The 21522-nt window shown below is 42.2% G+C and overlaps 1 protein-coding gene across 4 annotated transcripts in view; it reads left to right on the top strand.

Annotated features, from left to right (window-relative positions):
* CCSER1 (coiled-coil serine rich protein 1) overlaps window positions 1-21522 on the top strand; it is a 740630-nt gene that overhangs the window by 580279 nt on the left and 138829 nt on the right. For 2 of the 4 annotated variants that reach the window (XM_081206995.1, XM_081206997.1), the window contains exon 10: window positions 2532-2577. The exons of the other annotated variants lie outside the window; for them this stretch is intronic. In XM_081206995.1, the coding sequence (XP_081063121.1) occupies window positions 2532-2577 (46 nt within the window). The remainder of the gene's footprint in view (window positions 1-2531; window positions 2578-21522) is intronic. 4 annotated transcript variants of the gene reach the window in all.

Here is a 21522-nt window from a genome sequence, read left to right as displayed (position 1 = left end):
ACACAAATAGATTTGTAATGATGCAAAGTTCAATGTGGTCAACGCAGCCTTTCTGTAATGAAAAAAACTTTCTCTAAACTTTAGCCTAAAGCATTTGCTGTACTTTGTTTAACCAGCCTGGTGGTTACACACCCCAGTTTTATTGGTCACTGAAGAGACATCCTACTGTATGCTTATTAAAAGTTAATTACCGTAGCTTCAAGACACTGAATAAGAAGTATCTAATGAACTTTTAAATGGTATCAATTCCATAATTATTTACATCAGTGTTGATAGCTTGACTAGTTTCCAACTGTGACCAGGCAATGTATGGAGAACAGATGAAGGGACAGTTGAAAGAAATCCAGGTTTCTGATTTTTTGCAGAATTTTCATCTTCTGAACTTGTGAACTTAGTATGTTTCTTTTGGAAATTTTTACCCCAGGGTACATTTATTTCCTCCAGGATTCATCTCTATATTCTTCTAGCCGTTCTCCTCCTAGTACTTTTCTATTATCTGAAGCATATTAAGTTTTAGCCATATGCAGTCTTTCTGTAGCAAACTTGCTATGTCTCTTGCTATGTTACCCAAGCGGAAGGATTATCCAGTATGTGCACAAGTCATTGCGATACCAAGCCATGCACCTGCGATAAAAATGAGTCGCACAGCTAACTAAGATAGTTAGCTAACCCATGTTCAGATATCACAAGGTCATAGAGTTAGATGGGACCCAGTGAATCATCTTTTGCAGCAGTTTTCAAACTATATGCCTTCAGGAAATACTCTTGGTATCAGCTGGTCAGTCAGCAATGAATGCCCAGGTGTTGAAGTAGATACAGAGTATGTTGTAAGGCGTCTTCCAGTCTTCATGCTTAGGAACTTCAATTAAGTTTAACAGTAGTTTAAAACCATAGTCTTCATTTGAGTGGTTAGGACAAGGGTAGCCAATGTGGTACCCTCCATATCTTGTGGACTCCAATGCCCATCTTGCATGACCATTGGTCATGCTGGCTGGGACTGAGGCAAATTGTAGTCCACCACATACGGCGGACACCACATTGATGTTTTATTGTGTTTTTAATATTATGTTGGGAGTTGCCCAGAGTAGCTGGGGCAACCCAGTAAGATGGGTGGCATATATATAATAAAATAATAATAATTATTATTAATCTACTTTTGAGGATAATGAACACTGCCTATTCTTTCTGTGTCTTTTCAACATTTCCTATGTGCTAGGATTCTTCTTCTCCACTGTACCAACCCATCTTCTTTTCTCTGGGCAAATCATAAGCAGTCCTTTTATCTTTCCTATCTTACTGCAACAACAAAAATTCACCTTCTAGACATTTTCTGATCTTTTGTATCTCCTCTGGCATTATTCTCGTCAACCTCCTTCTTGCACTGTGGTGTACTCTCCTCAACTGGCCTGGACTGAAAAAGCCGTGACCCTTCCTGTGATCAGAGCAAGCCCTGGACTGAACTGGACAGGATTCAGATATGTGTGGGTTTTTTTGCCACAAGATAGGGGGGAAAGAAAGAGGAAAGAAACCTTGTTATAAAACAAGGTGGAATTTGGCTTGGCGACTCCTTCTTTAGTGAATGTTCAAAATATGGTCACTGTCAATGTTAACATGTGACTGCTGATAACCACACGTGAATTGTATGATTGCCTATTTGTGGCTGCATTCACACAGCAGTTTATTCCATTTCCCCAATGTTCCCTTAACTGCTCGTTTCCCCATTATACATGAGCTGTCACATGGCATGAAATAAAGCAGAATATAGTGCAAGTTTAGCATTCATTTCCATGTTATTTGCCAGTGTGCTCCCCACCCCACCCCAGAAGAACATAACAGGAAATAGGCACCAAAGATGGACTATATTCTGTTATATTTCTGGAAGTGGCTTTTATATTGTGTGAAAGCTGAAATATAATGCAGGAATTAAAGGTTAGGTAGACACCAGGGAAACAGAACAAACTGGCATGTGAATGCAGCCTGCATCTATGCTAACTCTACATGTCCTGCTTTTTACACATGCACAAATGACTACTTAGATAGCTGTCAACATCCACTCAACCATCCCCGACATTTCAAACATTCACAGAAACTGAATTCTTGTGAAATGGTTGATGGTCACAAAATTTAAGGCATTCATGTAACACATTTGCAGTAAACTGTTGGAGACTGTGGGAACCTGATTGTTGTTTTAGATAAGCACTGTGAACCATTAGAGAACCTGGAAACAAACAGCGATCAACAACTTCAGTTAAGCATCTTGGGTAAAGGAACTTGTTCTCTTAAGGAGGCCACATTAATATGTAATCCATGCACACTCCTTTTCACTCAGCCTGATTTCTGACAAGTTTGAAAGTGCCTGTCATATGCTGTAATTTCTTTCCCTCTCCGGTAAACAAGATGCGTTATTTGTCGGAAGTCTCTCTCTTTCTCTTCCTCTCTTTTAGTGCCATCATTTCCTCGCCATTTTTAATTTGCTGTGACTATTAAATGCTGACACCCCTTGCTCCAAAAAAAATGTGTTTTATTTACAGGGCACAGCTTATGGAAGTGCTCCTGTTCCTTCTCGCAGGCAATTATGTGAGTCTCTTAAATTCTGCTCTGTGTTGTAAAGATGACTATATGTGTTCATGTGCTGTATAGCATGGCATGTTGATAGAGATGACACACCCCAAGGTCAATATGCAACCAGCAGTGTTGCATATTGCCTGTAACGTGTTTGTAGCTAACAACACACCCTTCTTTCCTTATTTGGTCTGTCCTTCGTCCAGCGCAGCTGTCATTGAGGGCAACCCCTGTGCTCCATAGAGCTGTGATGAAAGTTGGAAAAACTCCACGATGACTCAAAGTCTGAAGAAATATGCTTGTTTGGCTTGAGCCGTCATGCATTCTGTTGAAGCTGGTGCATGTCTTGCTCTCTAGCACCGTACGAAATTGAGGCTAGTTAAGGACCTTGTTTCTAGCTTCTTGTTAAATTTTCCTGTCCAATTACCCTCAGTCAGGCAAGCAAAATCTAAAACAACTTGTTAGGTCTTTTTTTATTATTATTTTAAAATGCAGTTTTAAGCAGCTTCCAGTCAAGGCTCCGCCACCTTGGCTGCTGTGGGGCCGTTGCTTCCGATTAACCTGCAGAGAGCACCTGAGAAATCTTAGGAAGTTGCAATAATAAGCTACCTACTCTGTACGAAAAGGTAGAATTTTGCAAGATCACAGAATTAGTTTTTCAGTTCTAATGACAATGCAGAGTGAGTTACCTGCCAACCAACCTGCTTGTCTTAAGATCAGTGTGTTACAAATGAGATCGGTGTAGGTTAAACATGCAGAACCTCCAAGAACCTCCAAAGGTAGTCTGACTTTTAGAACTTTTTCTTTTTTTCCCCAAATCCCACTTCTGCCTCTTTCTTCCTCCCTTCCTCCCGCCCTCTCTCTCTCTCTTTGCCTTTCCCCATTAGCGTGTCCATTTGCGGGGCATCCATTCTGTTCCACATGCACATAATATGCTACAGCAGTGCACTGCATCAATTATGGTTATCGCACAATGCATCACAGCGATGAATGCCAATTTGCCAATTCATCATCACATGACATTGCTGGCTTCTTCACCAAGCGCAGTCCAGTTGAAACAATGCTTCTCTTTCATTGTTGCCAGTCTTGTTGCTTGCATCACATTCACCGAGGCTGATAATATGAATCAATTGGGGTAAAAAAAAGTGCTTAATAACATTTGTCTGCTGATACGGGTCTTGTGAAAACAGAAAGAATGTAATCTGTGTGATGACGGTCTCTCCCTTGTGACACTATGGGAAGAGTTTGACTTTGCTAGATGGAATTACGGCTCCTGAGCAAGGATGGAAGGATTAACTGTGCTATTATTAATGAAGGTAGAAGGAGATGAGGAATTACTCCTTGTTAAGACTCGGCTTTCTGAATGCCTGGATTAATTAAAGGAGAGGAGCTTTCTGTAAGGCGGTTGATGGGAACAAGATGTCCTCAAGGTGGAGATGGAGGAATTTAATAAGAGCTGGATTTTGAGATGTCGACACGCTTTTCATCCAAAGCAAACACGCCTGTCTAGATCTTGACACAGGATTTCATGGTCTTCAAAATTATTGGTAGATGCATCCATGAGATTTCCCTTCACCTGATATTTCCTCTAGTGGAATGATGCCACTATTGTATCATTAATTCCAGTAAACATGCAACCTCTTTGGTCCTGAGAAGATTATACAATGAATGACAGTAGCTCAGAGCAAAGCTCTTGAGAAATGCTGTGAGTCAGCTCCAACCAGCCTTCCCCAGCCTGTTTTAGACTACTATTATTGATAAGAGTTTTGTGGCTTTTAGCTGGGCGCTCTCAATAATTTTATCACATATACTGCTTAGAGAGCCCAGTGATTAAATGGTCTGTATCAATATCTCTAAATGAACAAATATTCTTTCCATCAGCCCTGTCTACTGGCCATGCTGGCTGGGGCTGATGCGAATTACAGTCCAAGACATCTGGATGGCACCTGGTTTAGGTAATACTAAACTAGAAGGAGCAATGGTCTGGCTCATCCTGCTTCCTATGATCTTGTGGATCCTATGATCATTAGTGAGCACAATGAAACAGCCAGTACTTGTAGGGATGCAGAAATTGCAGGCTGAGGGGCACTGACTCAATCTCTAGGTCACTTACACATGCAAAAGAAATACAGTGGTACCTCTGGTTAAGAACTTAATTCGTTCTGGAGGTCCGTTCTTAACCTTAAACTGTTCTTAACCTGAGGCACCACTTTAGCTAATGGGGCCTCCCACTGCCGCCGCGCGATTTCTGTTCTCATCCTGAAGCAAAGTTCTTAACCCGAGGTACTATTTCTGGGTTAGCGGAGTCTGTAACCTGAAGTGTCTGTAACCTGAAGCGTCTGTAACCCAAGGTACCACTGTAAAGTTGAAGAATTGTGGCCCAAAAAGCTGTTATAATAATGGAGGCTATGAGCAAACTGGCATTGAACTGATACTCCAGGTAGATCCTAGAAGGGTAGATTCACCCTACTGTGTAGCAGAAGATTGCACACTCCTTGTATAGAGCCGCTGTGGGGGGGGGGGTTCGAGAAGAGGTGAAAGGAGGGGGGAAGTGTCCAGAAGTATGGTTTTCCAGTCAGGGGATGCTTGCTTGCAGAAGGGGATGAGGTGATGAGAATTTGCAGAGGGGGTCAGAGAACAAGACCTCTTGACTCATATAGGCAGATTGACACTTCCACAAGTTCTATTCTCTCTCAGCCCTAGCCCACCAAAACAACGCCTAGCTGCTATGATCTTTAGAGGAAGTCCTGCACTGCTGCCAGTGGACGAGTGTGAGGAAGAAGCCCCAAACCCCTCCAGGAAATCTCTTGTGTTGTTTATTTACTGGTGCCTGCCTCCTATGTGCTTTGAGTAAAAAAGCAGGCGTGTGCATGCTCAGTTACACAAAAGGAGCATTTGGCAAGGTTTTACTGAGCTTGTTGTCTGTCACTGGGACAGATATCTTTGGATATGTCAGAAGGAGTGCACCTGAAATTATGAGTACTTGCTGGTGGTTTTAATTGCCTGCACTTGTTTGTAAATGGTATAGCGAAAGGAGCTTCGGTAGTTCACTGGCCTAATGATTTTTCCAGGGGACAAATGATGATGTCTTTCTCTGTATTGCCGCATTTTATTGTGGGTCTTATCCTTGTACTTCCCAAGCTCTTTGCTCTGATCCTCAAAATATGGAGGCTCTTTATGTTTGAAGCCTGCTGGTGGATACAGGCTGAGGTCATATTCCTTTGACTGAGATACGGCATTCAAAATAGGTTCTGGTACTAAGACCTGCTGAGCTCTGGTCCTTGAGTCAAATTTTGTCCTTCAGCACTGATGCCAGACAGAATTTAGTAACTGCTCCAGAAAACACTTAACCTGGGAATAAACTAAAATTAATGAGACTTACTTTTGAATAGATGTGCATAAGAATGTGCACGATATCATGCTTCTGACCTGTTCCTTTAGTCCACCATGCTTGATATTTTATGTAAACCACTTTAGAGAACTGTCAGGACAAAAAACCCCGTGCAGAAATGTTGTAAATAAATGAGGCATGCTTTTAAATTTTGGTCTGCAGGAACTTTTTCTGCTGTCACCTTAAGACTGAACAGACTGCAGGCAGGGCTAAACTCTGCCCTCTCCCAGCCAGAAACATCTATTTTCCTGTTTTTAATTACATTCAGCCAGAGGAAAGACTTCTGTTTAACACAAAAGCTCACATGACACATTGTAAACTTTCACCCCGGTAAGTGCAGATGTCTAGATCAGAATTTATTAACGAAACAGAGTAGTCTTTCAGTCTCTCATTCAGCCTTAAAAGGATGGTTGTATGAGGTGTCTTAGAGGACTTTTTTAAAACTTACATTTGGAGACAGATATATCTGAGCAAATATTTTCTGTACGTATGAAGTAATCCAGGACTGAGGATCTGAGGGTAACTGAGAGGGGCCTCCATCTTATTCCTTTTAAAAGTTGGTTGGTGCATAATGCATGTGTGCGACTAAGAAAATACTTCTTCACAGAGTGCACAGTTAAATTATGGAATTTGCTCCTAAAAGCAATACTAATGGCCACCAACTTGGGCGGCTTAAAAGGAGGATTAGACAGATTCGTGGAGAACGAGGCTAACTGTAGCTGCTAACCTTGAGGGCTGTGTTCCATCTCAACTGCCAGAAATAAGATGTTTTGGAACACCAGTTCCTGGAAACTGCAGGTGGAGAGAATGCTTTTGTATTCAGGTCCACCTCCCATGGTTCCCATCTGCATCTGGCTGTCCACTGTGACAGCAGGAGGCTCGACTAGATGGGCCACTGGCCTGAAGAAACTGGCTTGGAGAAAGAATAGAAAGAGCATATGAAGAATTATATGCCTTTTCATATAAAGGGTAGATGGGATTTCTATAATACAATTGATTTTTGATAGAATTGTTTTTTCTGAAAACTTCTATAATGGGTGGGTGCTTTTTAAAGTGTTTTTTGTTTGTGTCATGTAATGTGATACGCTGACACCCAGCAGTCAATTCTGAACCCTTTTCAGGTTGTGATGCAGATTCCAAGGCTAGACCTTGCTCAAATGTTGACCCGGAGGGTGTTTCCTTTAGTCCAGGGTACCTGGAGTAATTTGGAAAAGCTAGGCTCTGGAATTCAGCAGGACTCAGGAAGAAGGTTCTATGCTGCTGGGAGCAGAAGTCCAGGTTCCTTATATGCATAATGAGCAGGACTGTTCCATCCAAAGGCTTCCTACTGCCTTCTAATCACCGAGGGCAAAGCTGTACACCCTGTTTTTCCCTATCATGGTAGGTCAATAGACTATGTCTTAACCTCAGATCTGGTGGTTCCATGTTCAGATCCTCAAAAGGGGAGTAAATAGATTTCAGCAAGAATCATAATTTGGAAAGTTTGAATTCCAGCATTATCTGTTCCTCAAACCCATTAGAATATATTTTTTCTGTAGAACCTTTTGGAGTTTAATTTTTCCTTTAGAATTTGCATGGGGGGGATAGATTGTGGGTTTATGCTAGAGAGCCAGAAATGTGGTCCTACGCATGTCTAAGTCTTACTGGGACTGACTTCCGGTTAAGTCAGTACAGGTGCCCCTCCCACTTACATGGGGGTTATGTTCTGCCCCCACAAATGAAAATCTCCTAATTTGGGAGTACCCTCAAAACACTCTGTAAACACCCTCTCTGCCACTGTTTCTCCAATCCAGTCGAAAGATTCTGTACCCTCAAATATCCACAACTAGAATAGAAACTTGGGGGCTGGATGGAGGACACATGGAGAAGTGGCTGAGCAGCCTAAAGAACCTCCCGTCTCTTCATGGCTTCTTCTGCCCCCACTGATGTCCTCTTCAGGCTCCGGGGAAAATCTCCTCGTGAGCCACAAGGACTCTCCAGTTCTTTCCCGCCATTTCCAGGTTTGAATGGAATTATTTATATATTTCCCTGCATATAAACGGTTGCACGTGAGTCAATCACATGCAACTGGGGGTGAGATACCTGTATAGGGTTGCAACCTCAATGGCGTTTTTAATTGTCCGTTCCTAAACTTGGGATATGTGGGAAGCTTTTAATTAGGATAAGGATTGGCTATGTCTCCAAGCTGAAAAAATTAATTTCCAAGTGTTTTTGTTCTTCCATGCTCCCACAGAAATCAAAGGATATTTTGCCATTAATTTGGAGCATGGCCTCTTATCTTCCTTATAGTGGGCTAAATATATAGATGCCTCTAATTCTTCTCCCAGTGGTTGTGGTGTTCTTTCTTGTTTCCATGGAAACTGCTATTAGCAGAATGAAAGTTTTAAAAACAGCATTCATTCTAAAACACTGGAAACATACGTGAGAGAGTACCTGAAACTGACTTAGAGCTCATTTGTAAAAAGTCATGCCATGTACCTTCTGTCGGATCTTTGGCATGTATATTTGGTTTTGTTCATTATCTTATTGCTTTGGTTTTTAAATCCCTCTTATTAGTCCTAGAGGCAGGCTAATTTAAAAATACAATTGTGTTGTATTCATCAAACAGATTTTCATTTAGCGCTTCATGCTTCTTAAAATTAAATTTCCCCAGAAAAATCAATGATTCGTATGAAGGGAAGAGACAATATTCATTAACCCGTGCAGTATCAGATTCTTTTCCCTTGCCCCTTCCTAGTAATTGTTGAACAAGTTTCTCTGTCAATCAAAACGGAAGTAGGAATAGGGTTTAGAATCTGCCAGGCGAGTTCTGCATTCTCACTGCTCTTTCTGTTTCCATGGAGACAGATATTGCCTGGGTGAAAATGAAGTAACCCTCATGAAGGAGTCCTAAACAATTTGAGGAGGGTGAAACAAATGTCCTCTAGACTTTGATAGAAGAGCACAAACCCAATCACTTCAACCCAGTCATTACATTCACTTCCTTCTAAAACTTCTGAACCATCATGTTTAGTATTATGAAGAACGTAGACCAGAATTCAGAGCGCCATGTGCAGTGTTCCGTAAACAAACCACAGCTTTTCAGCCTCCCTATCTCTGTGGCAGCTCTCCTTTACCCCCTGAAAAGCCTCCTCAGTGTACAGAGGAATTCTGTTGCAGAATCCCACGAGGTACAAGGAACCGGTGTCAGAAATAACAATAACACACCACCTCATCTGTATGCCAAACTGATTTGTGCATGGGCCTACATGGGCTTACAAAGATTTGTCCCTTTCCAGTGGGAATTCACTTGTTAGTTGAAACTGTGATGCAAATATGTGTTTCATTACGTCTCATGAATAAATCAGTGTTTCCCAGGCCTGTCCACCTTCAGGAGACACTAGCTGTGTATTGACTCAAATTCATGGCCAGCCCGGTCTCTGCCAAGGGGTAGCAAGAGATTCCATGGGTCTCTGCATTTAACCAGGGTTGTGTTTCCATTTGGAAATCAAGGCACCAAGAAGCATGGTTTATTTTACACATATTTATACCTGAAGCCTTCAGTGGAGGGAGTGCAGAACATTATGTCTCAGGAGGGTCTCTCATTGCTCCTCTCACAGCTTCAGCAAGCTTGGGCCCAAAGCGGCAGCCAGTCTTGGTGCTGCCAGAGCCACATGGAATTCTGCCTACTTCCTTTTCCTTTCCCCCAGCAGCCTTTGAAGAAAACAACTACTCCCTTTCTGCTTCCAGCATCCCCACTTGGTCTTTGTGTCCTCCGTTTCAAAAGCATCCTGCAAAAGGCTCTGTCTAAAGTGCTTTTGCTGGACACAAATATTTTCACCAAATATTTTCAAATTGAATTACATCATTATTGTGTAAACACAAGCTAATGCAGTTCCTTTACCAACATGCTCCACTGCAGTCATCACCAGTCTGTAGCCTCCAGTTGTTTGGACTACAGCTTGCATCAGTCTCCGCTAGCATGGCTGATGGGATTTGCAGCCCAAAACATCTGGAAGGAACAAGGTTGGCAAAGGCTGTTGTACTGTATTGGCAGGTCTGCAGTAAATTTAAATCCATACTTCTGTGAAACTAGCTAAGGAATTCCCCTTGTGTGCATCCCCCCCAATCAGTCAAGTTTTTTTTCTAGGTAAGTAAAATTGTTAACTACAGTGCAGAAACAGAGGAGGTACTTTCTAGTCAATTTCTGGGATTCCTTAATATTATGCACAAAGAAATGTCAGCTAGGGAGTGATCTAAAAGCAGCTGTTTTTGAATAACACAGGAGGTGTACCTAAGCGGCACAAAATCAATATGACTTAATACCTAGCTTTGCCTGCATTCTGCCCCTAATGTTCTGCCTTCTTTGGAAATCTTAATATCTCATCGTGCAAAATTGTGCACATTTACTGCAAGTCTAATAATACATGGCTTGATCTAAATCTTCGTTTTGAAAATGTTTCTGGGTGTCAGGCAAAATAGAGAGAAGTGACCGGAATTATCCTTGGAGCTTCTGCATTCCTGGGGCTTGTGTATATGGGAGCATGAAGGAATATGTGAAATTGTCTACTTCGTGGGGAGTATTTTTTATGTTGTTTTCACATAGATCCACAAGACGGTAACTTCACTGACTCCTCTCCAAAGCAACCTTGAAGTGCTTGCAGTCCTTGTAAGGAGGATCTGTGGACAAACATATTGCCTTGCTAAAACTCAAACCGAAATATAGCCAGTAGATGAAATGCCCAGTGGTTATTCCAAAACAACCTCATGCATAATAGTGTGATGTTCTGATAGTGTGATATTTGGAACAAGCGAAAGACCATCTCATTTATTCTTCAGATGGATAATTTAAAATGTTTTCATTTCCTTGGCCATGTGGCAGAGATATACCTTCCACAACCAGCCCTTGCCAATTTGGTACCTTCCAGATGCTTAAGACCGCAATGTCCAACAGCCCCAGTGTACTGTCTGGAACTGTTGGGGGTTGTGATCTAAAACATCTGGAAGGTGCCAAATTAGCAAAGGCATTTTAAAATAACTATGATAGCTGCTGATTTAATTATTTTTAACTGTGATTCTCCAATATTATTTTGTTTCCCCTTTTTGTTTCATAAGTCATCTTGGGGCTCCATTAAAAACGAAAGGTGAGATGTGTTGGATAAAGCAAAGGATGCTGTATTGGGCCACCTTAGAAATGATGTTTAATCATGTAAATAGCTGGTGCTTTGCAGACAACTTTCCTTTGATTCAGGCAGGAGTACATATAGTTTGCGTAACGATCAGCCTATATAAGCAGCAAAGTATGTGAATTTCAATGTAGCCCTTTTAGAACGAGGATGGCAGTCGTGTTTAGAACACCAGAAGGCACCTGGAACCCTGTGTACTGTCATTGGGAAAAAGCTGCTGGTGCTCTTCCGTCATTGAGAAAAAATTATAGGGGGAAAATCCTAACACAGATACAAGGAGAAACCTCCAGTTGTGAAACTTTATGAAATTCAATCAGGGAAAATGAAGCATTAGCTTGTTCCTGCTGTGATAAAGTTTCTATGAGACTAGAGGGACTGTGTGGATTGTGATTGAAGCTATCTGTACTTTCAGTGAAAAATACTTCAGAGCTGAGCCCAAAATCTCTCCCAGTGCAAGTCTGCAGCTTTATTCAAGGGCTGTGAAAGGGTCTCCCTTATTTGTAGAGAAAACTGAGAACAGGGCCTCATTTAATGGTATAGGTGGTGTGGAAAATGTTGTGACGATGATCTCTCCCCCCCCCCCCCTCAGCTGCACCATGCCATAGGGAGTGCAGCAAGCAATGTGTAAAGGTAAAGGTAAAGGAACCCCTGACCATTAGGTCCAGTCACGGATGACTCTGGGGTTACGGCGCTCATCTCGCTTTATTGGCCGAGGGAGCCGGTGTACAGCTTCCGGGTCATGTGGCCAGCATGACTAAGCCGCTTCTGGTGAACCAGAGCAGCGCACGGAAACGCCGTTTACCTTCCCGCCAGAGCGGTCGGTACCTATTTATCTACTTGCACTTTGATGTGCTTTTGAACTGCTAGGTTGGCAGGAGCAGGGACTGAACAACGGGAGCTCACCCCGTCGCAGGGATTCGAACTGCCGACCTTCTGATCGGCAAGCCCTAGGTTCTGTGGTTTAACCCACAGCACCACCCGTGTCCCTTAAGCAATGTGTAGCTGCTCTCTAATTCTGCTTTGTAACAGTGCCAAGAGGCCAATCAGATATGGCCATGTGGCAGAGTGACAAAGCCAGTTCAGAGCAACAAAAGAAAACAATGCCTCACTCTTATTTGGATTTATGTCACCATCACATAGTCAGTCAAGTATTGCTGTGAGATTGCATCTAAAGGCCAAATGAGAGCTGTGATTCCTGCCCTTGTTCAGCAGCTTGCAGTATGCAGCTCAGGAAATTAATAATAATAATATATATTTTTTTTATACCCCGCCCTCCCCGGCCAAGACCGGGCTCAGGGCAGCTAACACCGAATATAAATCCAGTAAAAACATTAAAAACAAACAAACAAACAAACAAACAAACAAACAAACAGTTGATTAAAATATAAATTAGAATACTGTTTAAAATGCAGCTTTTATGTTAAAATGCAGCTAATGTTAGGGACAGTAGCAGTGGGGAGAATATTCATGAAATGCAGCAGCCATGAGCAAAGAAAGGGAAAACAAGATAAGAAAAGTGTGTGTGTCGCTGTGCGTGTGTCTTCATGTGTGTGCATAATTTTCTTAGGTTTTTGAAGCCCTTGGGTGCCCACCATGCATGAGTTGCATTTGACTTCATATATCTCAGGTTTTCAGCCCTAATCTAACATGATCAAGAAATGCAACCCCAGAGGTGGGTCGTTCAAATGAAGCAGTGAAGCTGTGTAGATAGGTGCTGAATCTGAATCACACCAGATCCCATAAAATTCTATGGCACAGGATGCAGGCACTTGGGGCTAGTGGGAAGAGGCAAAACATCTTTCTCAACCAAAGAGTCTCCTTCTTTGGAGGTCTTTAAGCAGAGGCTTGACAATCATATGTCAGTAGTGCTCTGATGGTGTTTCCTGCTTGGCAGGGGGTTGGACTCGATGGCCCTTGTGGTCTCTTCCAACTCTATGATTCTATGATTCTATGATTAAGAACTCCCAGCAAAAAGACATAGGAACCTGCCATTGGTCCCTCTCGTTCAGTACTGTCCATACTGGCTCACCAGGGTTTCATACAGGGGTCTGCCATGGACTGATCGTGGGACCTTCTGATGTAAATCAGTTGTTCTACCACTGAGCCATGGCCCTTCCTCCTGGACTCAGCTCAACCCACCAACACCAATGTTTGCTGAACACGTTGTTCTTTCCCCTGTGAGATAATGAACGACATCCACTTCACTCCAGTGAAGGACAGCAGCTGAATAGTAAAACTTGCATTGTGAACTGGCAGTGGGTAGTTACTGACAAGTATGCCCTGGAGGTTAGGCAGCTGGTATTCATCTCAATCTATATGACATTTAGATTTTAGGGTGACAGATGTGTATATTTTTGGTTGCAATGCATGAGCTTCTTCTGATTTTTTACTTATTAAAAAGTGACAAAATTTCAGCACAGATCAGGAAAATATATATGATGCACAATTTTGCAGTCAATTTCTTGTTTCCTTTTGCAATGTCTTAAACACAGTGAAGAAAATAGAGCAGAAACCACCGTCTCAAGCGAGCTGAGTTCATAGACTGTTAAATGGGTCCTGAACCTTCTTGAACCTTACCTTTTTCTAAGTAAGGCAAGCAAATGCAAACATTAGAACTCTGTTTGATCCAACCTAGGAGTATTATATATTGCATCAGTTTTCCTGTTTTATAAATATTACTATCTCTAGTAGGCACAATTGCATAAAGATGTAAGATAGATATATTTAAATATGCATGTACTACGGAGATGGATAAATGTTTATGGCCAGTACCAGATATCACAGAGCATTCAAAAGTGCATTACTATGCAATCAAATGTGCAACAGTCTTTGACGTAAGGGAATAGCAAATCTGTGTAAAGTGAATGTCCTGTCAATATAAGAGAGTGAAATTCCAATGCTATTTCTGCCCTTCATGCTGGTTCAGCTGCCTCTTATTGTCTACAATAAAACAGCAATAAAATAAGCAATAAACTAGCTGTGTGTCTTTGACATGAACAGCAATGGTGTATAAAGCGAGCCCATGCTGTCAGTGGTAATATAAAGAAAGCCCAATTGCAAATCTGTTCCCCCCATTTTTTATTTTTTTTATTTAAATTTGCCCTTCATGCTCCTGAACTGCAGCATATTGTGAAGGATATCCTTTTCTCAGCATGTAATGAAATGCATACAGAACCCTGAGAAGCATGATGTTTATTTTCTTCTTTTTCTGGACTCGAGACAAAGGAGTTTAGATCAGGGCAGCCATCTGTATTGTAAGACAGTGGTTGTCTGGGCATTTTAATAAAGAGCCAGCCAGTGGCCTTTTGCTTTGGTTCCATCCTTTATCGGTAGGTCTTGACCCTTGGCCTGGAAATGAAACCACAGTTGTTGCCACCAGCACTGTTTTGAATTCTAGTAGTTAAGATTAATGGAACTCTGTCTTTTAGACAATGGTCCTGGGTCTAGCTCCAGTCATTATTTTAAAGGGTGTTTCTGTGGGACAAGGCACACACACACAAATGTAGATGGAGACTAGGGATGGAAGTATCTGAGAAGTTAAGCTTTTCTCATTTAAGTTCAGTTTGCCAACATTTCCACACTGCATTTAAAAAGAGTTTTCATGAAAAACTGTCAGCCTTTTTGTATGCATTTATCCCAATACACCACATTTTAATTCAATTTTTCTTAAACTACATTTCTCAAAGCAACTTTCTCTAATATAATGCATTTTTAATGTTTCACTCATACATTAACTTTTTGATGCACACATTTAAGGCAATTTTATGTGTTTTGTGGAGGGGGCAAGTTGTAAAACTGTATCACAGAATTCAGGGAAGTATGAATTTTGGAAGCTAGCTGTGTTTCTGTTTGAATGATCCTTCAGGAACTGCAAACCAAATATCTTCCTTATTCCTAATGAAGATACACTTTTGGAATTGTCCTTGGCATGTTCATCCAGTCCTGCACAATGCAGTGCAGATAGACCTGGGGTGGCCAACCTTTTGGGGACCATGGGGACATTTCCAAAGTGGAGAAAATGTGCTGGACTTTCCTGTGCATGCTGCAGCTATGCCTACATCTCAACCTTGCACACACGTATGCTCAAACTTTCCCCTCACCAGCAATTGAGTTTGGAAAAAGCCTTGTGTTGTCTGCAATAAAAGACTTGTTTCAAGTGAATTTCAGCGGATAAACCTGTTGGGTACCAAGGAAGATATCTGCTAGTGCATGTCTGCTTGTGGGTGCCAGGATTCACACTCAGGCCCGGGATGGCCATACTGTGTGTCCATGGTTGGAGACAGTACCCTTCTAAATACCAGTTGCTGGAAACTGCAAGAGAGGCAAGTGCTCTTGCGTTTGGGTTGGGTACCATTTGTGAGCTTTCCACAGGTTGGCCACTGTGAGTGTAGGATGCTGTACTATATGCATACCCTCCAACATGTTCTGACCCAAAACCTGGAAGCACATCTTCCAGGCTGCCCGCCTGGACGAGTCATGTGACCTGTGCGAGATTATGGCTCTGAAAAGAAGTCCATAAGACCCGCTCTCTAACAATGTGCTTTGTGACTTTTTGCAGCCATTATTCCTAAAATCATCTACTCCCTTGGCACTTTCCCCTCTTTCTCAAACTTGAAAGGACGTTGCTCATGCCTTATACATTTTTTTCTAAGCCATTGCTGTGTGCTGACACACATGCTAGAACACATTAAAATAACTTTTAATACCTTTTGCTGTGAATTAATGTGCATGCTAATGCACATTAAGACACTCTTAAAGCTGGGCACTGCTGCACATTAAAAGAATTTTAAATCCCTGCTGATGTGCACTGATGAAATTCCCTGTTAGCCTTTTTGTATCTTTCAAGTGCACTCACCCCATGTTTGTCCAGCTGGCCAAACCAGTTCAGTTCTGCACACTTAAAACAATTATAATTTGTTTTTAAAATGGTGGTGAAAGGGAAGTAAAGGGGATCGGTTGTAGAACTCTTGAAAGCACTTGGGAAATGAATAAGTTGTTTTCCATACTGAGAGGTGTGTCAGTGCCATAGCAATAAAGATTAGCAGTGCAATCCTAACCCCCTGGTCTTTACTGATGGAGGGAGTTAGGCTATGGCAGAAATGACTGGCTGCTGATTTTCGCTAGCCTTTGCTGGTGTGTGTGTGTGGGGGGTACCACTGCAGAGACCCCGTGGCACATGCAGAAAATGGAGTAATTAGAATGATACAGCTGGTGCTATTAATGCCAGCAGTTGGAAGCATGGGGCGATGAAATGGTGCTTTATGACAGGTGGGATGGGGCAGAGCAGAACTGGCTATGGTCACTAGACCCACAACTGTTACATCCCCATGGGAGGGACCCATTCCAGGCCTCTCAGTTATGAGCTGTGGGGGAAACTGTCCCCGCTTTTCATATAGGCCAGTCAGTGCAAGGGGCAGGGCTTCAGATGCAGTGGTGTATCTGCACCAGCTGACAGCGGGGGGTGTTGATTGGTTTTGTCTACTTTCTCTGTTGTTGTAGAGCCTTTCTGCTGGGCAGTAAACCAAACTGGTAATCATACCTGTCAACTTTCAGGTTTGAAAATAAGGGATCAGCAGCCTCACCTGTCCCAGGGACAGTCTACGGGATATCTAACAATCCTGGATAGCAGCAGGAAACGGCGCTGGAATAAGGGAATTTCAGTGCAAAAAAAGGGAAGGTTGACAGCTATGCTGGTAATAGAATTACCAACCCCTCCCCCCAACTCTCTGGATCCATATAAATGATCCTGGCATAAAGTGATATAAAAAGTGTTGCCTGCTGATTTTTTAGTATGATAAGGCACAGGAGACATGCTAGAAAGCAATAAATAGATATATAAATCCAGTGTGAAAGAGGTTGAGGGGCTGCTACCAGTGCCAATGTACAGATGCACATGGAAGTTAAGGCTGGCATACATTCAGTTTTTCCCAGACGTTCCCGGGATTTCAAAGGCGGAATTGACATCTGGGGGGAATTTCTGAAAGGCAGCGCTTTGTCCTAGATCTTTCAGGTTTTCTTGGTTTTTACTTTTTGAAATACAGTGGTACCTCGGGTTACAGACGCTTCAGGTTACAGACGCTGCAGGTTACAGACTCTGCTAACCCAGAAATAGTACCTCGGGTTAAGAACTTTGCTTCAGGATGAGAACAGAAATCGTGCTCTGGCAGCGTGATGGCAGCAGGAGGCCCCATTAGCTAAAGTGGTGCTTCAGGTTAAGAACAGTTTCAGGTTAAAAATGGATCTCCAGAACGAATTAAGTTATTAACCTGAGGTACCACTGTGTGGCAATCCTAATGGAAGTGAAGAGCCTGCTTAAGACAGGGCCCAAACTCACATGGAGAAATTATGTGCTTGTAGAACCCTTCTACATACTGGCCATCCAAAGAAGGACAAAGTCATCTTATGGCTTGCCCAATGTCAGTCATAGAATCATAGAATCATAGAATCATAGAGTTGGCAAGGGCCATCGAGTCCAACCCCCTGCCAAGCAGGAAACACCATCAGAGCACTCCTGACATATGGTTGTCAAGCCTCTGCTTAAAGACCTCCAAAGAAGGAGACTCCACCACACTCCTTGGCAGCAAATTCCACTGTCAAACAGCTCTTACTGTCAGGAAGTTCTTCCTAATGTTTAGGTGGAATCTTCTTTCTTGTAGTTTGGATCCATTGCTCCGTGTCCGCTTCTCTGGAGCAGCAGAAAACAACCTTTCTCCCTCCTCTATGTGACATCCTTTTATATGGATTTTATATGGATAGTCAGTGGATTTATTTTCAGAGTTGGTCTAACCATCATGCTCTCTTCCTAGGGGAAGCTTCAAAGTCATGCTTGACCAAAATTTGGCAAGTAGCATAAGATTCTAAGTTAATCACAACCAACTTTCCTCTTTACTCACTTTGGACAGACCTGAAACCATCTGCAGACTATTTTGTGCTCCATGGTTGACTGAGGAATCCAGTCTCCATGAATCATATACAAAATGACCTGACCGGCACTGTGCAGATTGGAGCTATCTTCTAAATGCCATACTTCTCCAAACATTGTGATGCAATTTATGCATATCGAAATATGCATTTGAATCCTTATTTTGAGAAACCTGGACACATTTAGATGCATATTAATTTTAATTTTTTAAAATATAGAGAGAAAGAAGTTTGTTTGTTTATTTTTTAAAAAATGATATTATGGCACAGGATAGCCATAATTACTTTAAATTGTGTTTATAAATGGAGTTTATGCAGGAGCAAAATTTGGCATACTGTATTACTTTTCCTCCTATGGCAAAATGCATGACAAAAATGTAAGGTTTCTTTTCATAATTCCACCTGATGCTTGTGGACTGTTAGCATCTGGTCGAGAACAAAAGTTCTAGGTCTACCTCTGCTTCTCATACTCATTTGCTTTTCTGAAATACTGTCTGGTCATCTCTTCCTGTAACACTTCACAGATTTTGGATGTACGATTTCACATTAGTAGGCAGTAGTTGGGGGGAAAGGGGAAATTAGGCTAATGATATTGTTGCCTAATGGACTGGAAGGTCATGGAAGAATAATAGATGGTTTTTCAAAAAAAGGGGTGGGGGGAAGAGAAAGCTTAATTGCATATTTATTGAGTAAAACAGAATGGACTCCTCAGAGCTGTTACACTCTATCAAGTATGGGATATATGGTTTAACAACCTGCCTCATTAAGGAATTGTGCAGTAGGTAGAAATGATGGCTCTGGAGCCCTTGCTGACAATGGATATTTGTTTTATGACTGGAATGCTAAGGCTAGGAGACAAAAGAAGCTTAAATTTCTTAATTTATCTTGGACACATATTGTCTTTTCATTGCCTTTGAGCAAAGAATGTGAGCATTCAGAAATGACAGTGCCATATGGAATCCATGTAAGGAGAGACCTCTTTTTAACTGAACACAGCTCCAGGTCAGTGCTATTTTTCTAGAAAAAGAGGTGCCAGGATTCACCATGAATGCCTCACTTGTTCTGTTATAATGGCAATGGTGCCCACCTGAAAGGTGTCGGAACTGAGTTCCGGCAAGTTCCGGCTTCTGTACCCTGAAGAGCAGGATGGTGAATCTTGGGCCTGGCTGGCAATCGCAGTCTTCCAGACCTTTCTAACTGGTCCTCATGATTCTCTGAAGGCCACATCCTCACTCCCAGGCCACACTTTTCATGAGCTCAGAACCACATCCTCCTTGAGTGTTTTTGTCTGGCTGAGGTGTATATTTGAATTGTGATAATGCCTCTTGTTTGCCTGAGTGGAGAGATGTGTATGGAAGTGGGCTAGAATATAGCTTACTGCTAAGTGACATCTCCATTGTACTGGTCAGTATTTCTCTCTGGTCAAATCAACTTTTGCCTCTTGACCTGCTAAGCACTGGCATATGGCCGCAGAAAGTTTTCTACCAAGAAGGTGCCCTTAGGCTAAAAATGACCCTCTTCCCATTTAAGGTCATTGTCCTTCATTTGCTTCACTTCTGTGGCTGCAGAATTACATGTCTATGCCAACTTCTCTAAACAACTCTGTTGTCTGGCCAGTTATTTAATTGTGTTTTTAAGGTCTAGGGTTGCTGAATGATAAACTGGAATGATTTGTCCATCAACTTGCAATTTGGTATGATCTGTTTCTTAATGCTCTTTCCTATCCTAGAGCTGTATAAACCCCTTTCTCATAATAATTCAAGGGGCCGCTGACACAGTCAGCAAATCCAGCTTACTTGCCAAAGCTTCCCACTTGTTGAATCACACTTACAAACAGCCTTAAAGTGGAACTTTGGATATCTTGTGGATGAACTTTGGATTATATCTCATGAAAAAGCATGTATCTTTGGTGTGAATATATCTTTCATTGTGTGCATATACCAAAGCCAGTATCGCCATCTCTTTTTGAGCATTGACAGGATGCTTGGTGCCTCAGCCTTGGGAAAGATCTTTGCCTTAATGATCTTATCCTGCTAGGAAATAACAAGGAAGTAGCATAAAGTGAGTAGGTGGAAACTGCTGGATTTCTTCTTTTGTCAGCTGGAAGTGGCTCATATCTTAGGCAGGATATTGAAAAGGAGATCTGATAGATCAGTATTTTCATCTCTGCGGTTGGTTTGACTTTACTCTGGGCATCCTGCACGAACCTGCCAAAGTGGGGTGGTTGCTCTCTCAATATAAAAAGCAGATTCTTCAGTTACTATGGATTAGAGAGGGCAGAATGGATTAAGAACCTAGAAAGAGATGGTTATTATAGGCTTGCACCATGCTTATAGTTTTGTTAAGTGCTGATCTTGCAAGTGAACATGCGAGCATACAGTGATAAATACTCAATTCATTCTTTAAAAAAATCTTTTTACTAACTTTGTCAATTTATAGAGCACTTAATTACACTTGTCTCTAAGTGGTGATTGTCGTCTCAATACAGTGAAACTAAAAATGAGTTAGAACTATAAAAACAGAGTTCAATTCCAGAAGCCTGCTGGGATAAAAGTCTTCAGTAAGTGCTGGACATTCTGCAGCAAGAGGGCCAGTCTGATAATAATAATATAATAATAATTTATTATTTATACCCCACCTATCTGGCTGAGTTTCCCAGCCACTCTGGGCGGCTCCCAATCGAGTGTTAAAAACAATACAGCATTAAATATTAAAAACTTCCCTAAACAGGGCTGCCTTCAGATGTCTTTTAAAAATAGGATAGCTGCTTATTTCCTTGACATCTGATGGGAGGGCATTCCACAGGGCGGGCACCACTACAGAGAAAGCCCTCTGCCTGGTTCCCTGTAACCTCACTTCTCACAATGAGGGAACCACAAGAAGGCCCTCAGCGCTGGCTCTCAGTGTCCGGGCTGAACGATGGGAGTGGAGACATTCCTTCAGGTACACAGGACCGAGGCTGATCTCAAATGGGAGTTCCATATAATTGAGCACACAATACTGAACATGTGACACATGGTAGGTATGAATCAAGCAACTGAACTGTGGGGGAACCACTAACAGTGACTCCCCGGAAACTCTCAGTGAGCAGGGAATAAAAGGGATCAGGCGGTCCACAGCGTATCCTGGACCCAGGTTGTTAAAGGCCCTGTAAATTATGTATTTATTAAATTTATAAATTGCCTTATCTTGCCCAGGGCAACCTAAAATGACTTACAACTAGGGTTGTCATATTTCATGAAGTGAAAATCCAGACGATCAGTGGCTCGACAAAAGTTGTTGAGCTTTATTTGGGCGATTGGCATGAGTTGTTGACCTTGGGGCCCCCTGCTTGGGGCAATCACCTGCTTACCTCTCTCCCCCCACCCCCCACTGGGCGCAGCCGCCGATTGCACTGGTCCCACCATCGTCACACTGATCACACAACAGGGAAGAGGCGGCGGCAGCTCCTGAGATGTGGGCTCTGGCAGCTCCAGTCCAGTA

Source organism: Podarcis bocagei, assembly GCF_964188305.1.
Source record: "Podarcis bocagei genome assembly, chromosome: 9".
Classification (NCBI taxonomy): Eukaryota; Metazoa; Chordata; class Lepidosauria; order Squamata; family Lacertidae; genus Podarcis; species Podarcis bocagei.
The sequence above is the reverse complement of the archived record's forward strand: the minus strand, read 5'-3'. Positions and strand labels throughout refer to the sequence as shown.